A 9,182-nucleotide genomic window follows, 5' to 3' on the forward strand; every position below is an offset into this window, starting at 1 on the left:
TAAAAAATTGACTTCAACCATATTAATGATTTTTTTAAAAATATTTTTGGATACAACAATAAATGTACCCACAATTGATATCAGTATAGGGATCACCACTCACCAGTAGCTTGCCTTTTGCAAATAGCAGCACCACTAAAGATCATATGCAGCCACCTAAGCCACAACGTATGTAAAACAACTTGATCTCAAATATGAAACCAAGAAACGCCATTAAGAATAAGTATAACAATAACTTCCACAAAGAGATATTCTTTTCCCTTTTTCTTTTTCTTTTTTTTTTTTTTGAAGTACAAAGAGATATTCTGTAAGCTGAGCAAGCAAACAGGCATCGACAGTAACATCAAGCTGGTTTGATAATCAGATATAGATATATATGAAGCGACCATCATATCCGTTGTAATACATGAATAGCTACCATCCAAGCAGACTTCTTTGAAAACAAGTTAAAGTGAGTAGAGTTCACTGGAGTAGAGACACTCATCCACAAGTTGGCGAAGGTTGGGATTCTCAAGTGCTGCAGCAACTCTTTCCTTGTCATTCAATTGTTTGTTAACTGCACGAATTCAAGTCCACCATCAGTCAGTCTCCTGTTCATACAATTCTGCTGTTCATGTAAAGTTAGAACATGACTAAAGATAGAAGTTAAAAGTTGATAAACAGCATGATTTTTATCTTTTCCAAGACAGTAATTTTTCCAAAAGGAAATAGGAAGCACAGATAGCAGATGGAAAGAAAGAAAGTTAAAAATTAGTTCCTTCCTGGTGCACGGACGGTTTTAAAAATTAGTTCCTTTTTTTAAATAAAAATAATTATTTCCAAAAATTCTAGACAGTTTTAAATGATAATAGTTATATAAACATGTTTAGTATTTCTTGCCTTTCGGTTCCACATATTCATGGTCTCAAATAGGTGCACAGACAGGTTTAGAACCGCCATCAAGGAATCTTTCTTCTAAATGGACTGATCAAGCCTCAAGGATCCAAGAAATATTGCAAACCAGACATTCAACTATATTGGTGAAAGGTCACCCTACTGAGCTGGGAACTTGCAGGGAAGACTGACATACAGGGAAAACAGTTTCAGAACATAGGAGGGAGGGGAAAAGAGAGTAAAGGTGGGAGGGGTGGGAGCGAGGGAGTGAGGGGGCAGGATAGTTAATTGACCACTTACCCCAGAAAGATTTCCTTAACTGAACTGAATTTGAGGAGTGAGGGGGTGGAGGTCGACCTTTATTTGGTTAAAAATTCTCTATGCAGTCAAGTTAGTCTTATATGAATCAGCAAGCTTATTTGATTCTAAATGATGTCCTCGAAGCAGGATAACATATAAAAATTAAAAATATGTAGGCAGTGCTGCAACCAATGACTTAAAAGAGATATAAACAAGGCTCAAATGTATTATAAGAAAGAAGCAAATACTTAGAAGGGCATTGCTTATTTTATTTATTTTTCATTTGGACAAAATGAACCAATACCACTACTTCAAAACAACACCTAATGATTGTGAAGCTTTGTACATCTGCCACTATTGTCTCAACATTTACACAGCACAACTAGGCTTGTGTGTGCCTAAGGAATCTACTAAGATCGTTTCACTTGTTGGGCATCTCCTGTCCTCACCTGCTTCTTCATCCACATGAGAACCCGGAGTTACATTTATGTCAACCTGCAATTGCCAATCATCAAGGTCATGTTTAAATGCATCAAGCTAATAATGGCATCCATACCAAGATAAAATGCAAAAGTCATAATATTGGTAATAGGAAGATTTTTTTTTTTTACTGCAGTAAAGAGTCATCTCGATAAGCCATGTGCATATGTTTCATGTTTCATGTATCAATCATTTGTCCAACATTCAAAGCAAAAGGCAAGAGTAAATTAAGTGTTGAAGTTGTTGCTAATCCTAGCATATGTAGATGTATCATAGCTTTTGTATGCATGACCATACCACGTGTGATGTGTCAAGAGTGTATTTTTCTGATTTTAATTTGTTTCCTTAAGTAAGGTATTGCTTCACTTGCACTGTTTTTTTTTTTTTTTCTGAGAACCATGGTGGGGATGCCTCCACCGGTCTTTGAACCTTGGACCTCCTCCAAGTGGAGAGGAATGCTAACAAGGCCCACCTGAGCTTAGGTTGGTGAGTGCTATTCTCTCACAATTAATTACTCAGAAAAGCTGATACAGTTGTTATCTTAAAGGAATAAAATGAGATCACAGATTGAACTCACACAAGCACATAGTAAACATACTCCTAAAGATGCATGTAGAACAACCGTTATTCAAGTTCATGAGATGGTAATTTATTTTGACAGACCCCAAGCTATGTTCGGTACATGGCCTAACTAGCAGTCTCCCATTACTCATGCCTGTCACTGATATCAACTCAGGGTGATCTTGGATGCTTTGTATGTTCTTGACAAGATTTTCAAATAATATCTCACAAGTCAAACACCAAACTCTAATTATTTCGCAATCATATTTTCACATTTGAAAAGCTTTGCAATAATTCTAGATGTTTTGTAACCTGATATTACACATTTAGTAAGTCCAAGTTATAGCAAATTCAAATTAGTAATTTCTGGTTGCATGATATTCAACTGATATAACAGTAGATGGTAGGCTAACATTTTGCTCAGATAGATATCCATACTAAAATTCCTATCATTTCCTAGTTGCATGATGAAGTTTCAAGAAAAGCCAAAATGTCAAAATTACACAGCAAGATAAAGAACACAAATCACTATTTTCAACGAAATCACTTAATACCATAAGACAGAATGCAGTATATCATATCAAACAATGAAAGGTCCCAAGACATATTCATAGACATATTTCCATCTTTTCTAGCATGTTAACTCAGATATATACGAAAGATAATCAAATATAAGTACCAAAGAGCTATAGAAGACTTTTGGGAATTTGACCAAATTATCTAAGGATGTATAGTTTATTATCCTATACAAGGAAACAAAATAATTTCACCAACATCCTCCATCTCATCAAATAAGAGAATAATGGAAAGTCTACAACATTTTTTCCTTTATTTTTTTAAATTGCCCACATTTAATATATTTCACATGCTATATTACAAATAAACACAGTAATTCAAAGTGATTTTTTTTTTTTAAGTGGTGGTTACAGAATTATTACTGCAAAGAAACTACACAAGACAGCATCATTTCATCAACCATGAAAAACAATTTCTTGACAAAGCTACCAAAGAAACAAGAAGTGCATTTAGGAACAAATTTAACCTTGAAATGCGGGGGAAAGCACTGCATCAGCTTAACCCTCAAGCACAATCCTATAACTGTGGCCATACTACAGTATTGAACTGTTGGTGTGAAGGTTATCCTACGAATATGAAAAATATCAACACAGTGAGAACAAAAAAAGAAAAAAGCTTGACATCACCTTGTCATCAATAAAATCCAATTGAGAATGAAAAGATGATGATATGACAAAACAGCTTAAAGTGAAATAATCTATTTATAGAATAAAAGTACATTTTATAAATGAGGGAAGAAAAGTAGAACTAGAACCAACAACCCATACCATGACAAGCAATAATTTTCTCATCACCCTCCATTTCTATAGAAAGAAATATATACCATTAGCACAAGCCCCTTCCAACCCCTCCTGACAATCTCGATGTGTTTAGTTTACTAAGCCAAATCCCTCTCTACACACTTGCCTGTCCTCTCTTTGATACGAAAAGGTCAAATCATGGAAGTCACTTCAACGTCCATAGATTAACCCTTCAGCATCTAGCATTCCTAGTTTCACAGCACAAAATCTCACCTTTTTCAGCTCTTCAAATGAACATTATGAAGGTAAGTTAAGGGGTAAACAAAAAATCAGATTTTTTACAAAGACCAGATCATATAGAATTTCTCCCCTCAACATGAAATTCATCAGGACATTTTTTGTTGCAAAGTTAACATTCAAAAGAAGTCTAAATACATAAAATCTAATTATGGTGAATTGGAAAATCCGTGCTTACTGAATGCGGCCGAGCTTCTCATCGACCGCGATGGACTCCTCTGAGAGAACACTGAGCTGCTCCAAGGAGTAAGGGTGCTCAGGGTCCCTGATATCCCTCACGGAATCTGGTGAATTGAGTCAAGAAGCAACCTTTATACACCCCACTCTCCGCCTACACTACTATCAGGAGAGTAGAATAAACCAGTAGATATCAAAGCATAAAGAATCATGAGAAATAAAACCCAAAACTACTACGCTACTATTGACCCGAAATTAACTCCAAATCTTTCTTTAGTTCCACATTTTTCAGAAAAGGAAACTGGTATAAATCTAAAGCAGTTCTTTTTTTTTTTTTTCAAAAAAAATTAGTGTGAGGAAAGGGAAAGAAAGGAAGGACGGAAAACGAATGGATCGTAGTGTGTCAATTTACAAAAGATCAATTAAGAAAAATAATAAAGGAAATGAACTCCCAAATTTTCGCAAGTTCCGATAATTTCCGACAAAAGGGGAACACCAGAAAAAGAATGGATCGCAGTGACGTTATCAATTAATTAGTAATTTAACCCAAAAAAAAAAGACAAATAAGCTATTGTTGCAACGAACATAACCCCAAACTTCCATCAATTTCCAAGAAATCAAGTGCGAAGAAAGCATGATCGGACTGAGGATACCAAAGACGTCGAGGGCATCGACGGCGTCATCGGCGTGGGAATCCTCGGCGCGAGCGACCCTCTCCTTCTTCGCGTGGACCACCGGGTTCGCATTGATCAACCCTAGCGTCATGTCTTCCTCCTTTTTTCCACCACTTCAGAGCTCTCTCTCCCCTTTGGGTTTTGGCTTAAATATATTCGAGTCAACAGGAGATCCAGGGGGAACCGTCGCGACGCTGAACCGGGCCGGAGATGGTCCGGTTCGTCAATGGTCATTTCCGTGGGTCTAAAACATTCAGAAGTACAGATTGGTGGACCGGGTTTTAATTTGGTCGCCATAGCAGACTATGATTTGAAAGGCTGGGTTGAAAGGATGCGGACGAGAGGATGGATGGAATGGTAGATAGGGTTTCGGGTGTCGTAGCCGGCTCCGATGTGACGAAGCCACCTTCGCCTGGAAACCAGAAGAAATTTTGCCCCCTTCCTACGGAGACCTGACCGATCATGACTGATGCACTGTACATATCACGTTGATTTGATTTTCCTACTCGTGCCGTATGAACTGAACTTTAATATACGATTAAAATAAATTTACTTATAACAATAATAATAATAATAAATAAATTTTTATCTCTTAAATTTTAGACGTCCAAAAATTTTAAAACATTATTTAATTTGATATTTTTTTAAAAAAATTATAATTTTTTTAAAATATTAATTTAATTTCTCAAAAAATATAATATTTTTTAAATATTATATTTTTTGAAATCATAATATCTTCTGGATTATTCGGACGAAGTCCATAAATAAACTCTAAATCCATCTACTTAGAAAAATTAAAATACTATTTGATTTCTCTTCCTCTGTCTCTAGATATTCGGTCTTTCTCTATTATTGTATGTCTCAAAGGCTCTTTTTCCATTCTAGAATTGTATTTTTTTTTATTTCTTTTTCATTATGAACATTTGAAAGAATTATTTGAATCAAATCTCCCAAATGATTATGCTTGTTAGAGGAAGATTAGACTGAGCTGGATTATTATAGCTTAGGGACAAAATCATGCAATTAATATACAAGAGGTGAATCATATTTTTAGGATAGTGTTCTCGCACACCTCGATCCAAACAAAATAGCAATTGTCAAGGCAAGTTGCTTGGATCTTCTATTTTATATAAAATATTTTATTTATTTATAATACTATTAAAATTGATTAAACAACATAGCAATTGTCTAGACAAGTTGTTTGATTTAAAATCATAATAATAACAACATAGTAATTTTTAAATAAATTTTATTTATAACTGTTATAATGGTTATTCACCATCTAACCTGACCTTCCCTATCTCTGATTACAACTGAGCACTCACCGACGACTCAAAAGAACCACCTTGGACATTGGGAGAAGAAATCTAGGAAATTGAAGTGAAGTGACTTTTTGTCATTGGCTTCCATCATACCCCTAGCAGGGATGTTTACTGACCCTAGGTTTTGATCTTATCGATGATAGGAAATAAGATCCAACAACCAACACAGAAGGGGATACAATACCTAAAAATCTCAAGCATGGGTACTAGTGCACCTAAAGATGGATTATCTGTCATTGTGCTGATAATCCAATAACAATTCGACGCATTTCCTTGGTGTAAGGCAATGGAGAGATTGTCCAACCTCTGCTATCTGGTCTTTTACAACCGTACTAAAGAAGTTTAGCCTTCTCTGCCCACAAGACGACAAGCAATCCAGCCACCTGCTCCACCAAATGAGATCCATAATCTCAACAACCTCAAAATGTGTGTGTGTCGTTATTCCCTGTTAGTTAGAGCACGTCTTCAAAAGTCGTTATTCTCTAACGGACAGCGTACGCCATCGAAGACAATAAGTACCTATCTTCATCTGTAAAAGCCTCTCTCCTAGTATCCTCCAAAGAAACTCTACACCAAAGGGGAAACAACTCATGTTCTTGCTCTCTTATTCTCTCTTTTCTCTATTATTCTCAAGCTTCGACTGACTTAAGTATAAAAAGTCCCCTATCGGAGAATGTCTAGTTATTGTGGACTTACCTTGTAGGTCTTCTTAGGTACCTCAATCTTTGAACTAAAGTCCAGACCTCAGGTCAGAAGGAGTCCAACCACGACCACACACTCCTCGGATCGAAGTCTTGCAGTAACGGTTTGATGCTAGAGGAAGGGCCTAAGCCCATTCAAAAAAGAAAGAGAATATGACAAGAACAAAAATGTACCACTCTACCACCTCACACCTACAATCATCTCACCATAGCTAAGGTGGCATCATCCGAATGCCTGTGTCACACCATCCTCTATCATGATGGGTCTGTAGCAATTTAGCACCCTGATCCAATAGAACTATGTATTAACTAAGACTGTGCAATAGCTCCAGCAAGTGATAGAGTGGCAGCAATCTTAGGAACTGATTCCTCGATGGCTCCCTCTCGACATAACCATCGGACATGCCCCAGGAGCCCAAAACTAGTCCCCTAGCGATCTCATCACTCTGCTTCTGCTCCTTGCGAGTCACCTTCTCAACTAAGCTGGAGAAAGGAAGACCAAAAATAATGATCTCCTGCCTCCTCTAATGGAGACTCAACTCTGGATTATCCCTCATGGCCTAGATAGTCTCGTCGAGAAAGGAGATCTCAAGCAAAAAGTTTGAAAATTTGAGCGCTGCCATGGTGAGGTCTAGAGCGGGAGATAGAAGAATGATGACGACCACAATTTCAACTCTAGGCCTCCCTTTTCCCATGCCATTTGAGGGAACTAATTCCAAATTAGTTTCAGATGTCTCAGATAAAGCTATACGATGGCTTTTCGAATCCCCTCGACCATTTGGAGGGTTGCAAGGCCCTTGTGATGCTCCAAAGCACCTAGAATGCCTTCTTTGCCTCGCCTTCCTAGCCATCCTTAAGAAGTAGGTATGAGTGTGGTATTCGAGACTCCAATCAGAGTTCATTCATTCATTCGAACAACACGAAAGATTATTTGTTGCCCACTTCAGCAACAACTGAGCTTAGCTGAAGAACACCGATAGCGTTTTCTCAATCCAATAAGGAGAGGGTAAGTCATTGCGTAGCTATATGAAGTACTTTAACGCCATCATGCTTGAAGTGCATAATTTTGATGAGTCAGTGATGATGTCAACGTTCAAGTGGGGACTGTAAAATGAGCATCTTATCTTCTCTTTCAATAAAATATTTTTGAGAGATTTTGTTGATTCACTAGTGCGAGCTTAAAAGTACGCACAGGCAGAAGAAGCCTAAGCTACATAAAAGCAGGCCGAGGGGAAGAAGATCCTCAATAAGAAGCGAGGTCAGAAGGAATCTTGTGCAGTCTGGATGGAAAGAGAGTCCTTTCAACCATCGAAGAGCTTTAGGCTGAAGAGTCCACCTCTGTGATTCAATAACTATACTCTCTTATCTGTCCTCAGACCCAGATCTTAATGGAAATTGAGAGCTAGGGGTATGTTCATCGACCTCAACTGATGAAGATCTCACCAACAAGGAGGAGCTAGAGAAAGTACTATCACTTTCATCATGACCATGATTATAATACCAAGGATTGTCTCTAGCGCAAAGATGAGATTAAAGCTCTAATATGAAGAGGCTATATATTTAGGAGCGATAGGACCATGCACTCAAAAAGCCACCTCAGCACTAGTCCAATGAGGAAAACAATAACAACTAATCCATGGCAGATGTCATCAACATGATATCTGGCTTCACAGGCAGTAGGGGGTAGAAGATCCAGCAAGAGAAGTGAAGAGACAATACATGGGGGATACTATTTCTTTTTTCAATGATGATCTCCGAGGAGTGCAATCCCTCATGATGATGTCAGTATCATATCAATGATGATAGCAAATTATGATGTTAAAAAAAATTAATTGATAATGAAAGCTCCGCTAATATGTTATTTTATGATGTCTTTCAAAGAATAAAATTATCTACTGACCGACTTAGAAAAGTTAATACTCCCCTGGTTGTATTCTGTAGGGACTCCGTGGCTATAGAAAGGGAGATGACCCTACCAGTGACCATCGGACAAGAGACTCAGAGCAAGACCGTGCAACTCACGTCCTTGTTGCTCGAGTCCCCTCCATTTGCAATGCAATTCTTGGACCACCCAAATTGAACATCTTGCGAGCTATAGTCTCTACATATCACTTGCTTGTGAGATTCCTGACTAGGAATGGAGTTGGAAAATTTTGAGAGGATCAAATGCTTGCTCGACAGTATTTTCTGACAGTAATAAAGGAGAAATGACTAGTGGAAGCTCTACCGATTGAAGACCATAAGGAGAAGATAAAAGAAGTTCAAGGTCAGTTGGTTGAGCAACTTGTTGCTCAACCAACTTATTCCATTTGGGATGATCCGAACAGAATAATTCAGCATGAAGCATAGCTAATGTTAGACTTTTGGGATCAACTAATGATAGTTTTATGAGTTGAACACATCTTTGCCTAGTCCGCATTTTATATATCAGGTAGACCTTCTGACATCATTATTCACAGGTTTAATATGGATCCAAACCAT

At 37.5% G+C, this 9,182-nt stretch overlaps 1 protein-coding gene across 2 annotated transcripts; it reads right to left on the minus strand.

The window, feature by feature from the left end:
- On the minus strand, window positions 1–4,845 carry LOC105060790 (protein AE7-like 1). 2 transcript variants are annotated; one of them, XM_010944626.4, is made up of 5 exons: window positions 4,658–4,845; window positions 4,006–4,111; window positions 3,257–3,356; window positions 1,623–1,668; window positions 1–556 (listed from the first exon to the last, which is right to left on the minus strand). In XM_010944626.4, exons 1-5 carry the CDS (start codon window positions 4,767–4,769, stop codon window positions 447–449), a joined length of 474 nt encoding a protein of 157 aa, XP_010942928.1. In that variant the 5' UTR covers window positions 4,770–4,845; the 3' UTR covers window positions 1–446. The 2 variants fall into 2 exon arrangements, with proteins under 2 accessions (XP_010942928.1, XP_010942933.1); XM_010944631.3 differs by having other exon boundaries at window positions 1,497–1,668.
- Window positions 4,846–9,182: the final 4,337 nt, after the last annotated feature.

This window comes from Elaeis guineensis, chromosome 2, assembly GCF_000442705.2.
Source record: "Elaeis guineensis isolate ETL-2024a chromosome 2, EG11, whole genome shotgun sequence".
Taxonomy (NCBI): Eukaryota; Viridiplantae; Streptophyta; class Magnoliopsida; order Arecales; family Arecaceae; genus Elaeis; species Elaeis guineensis.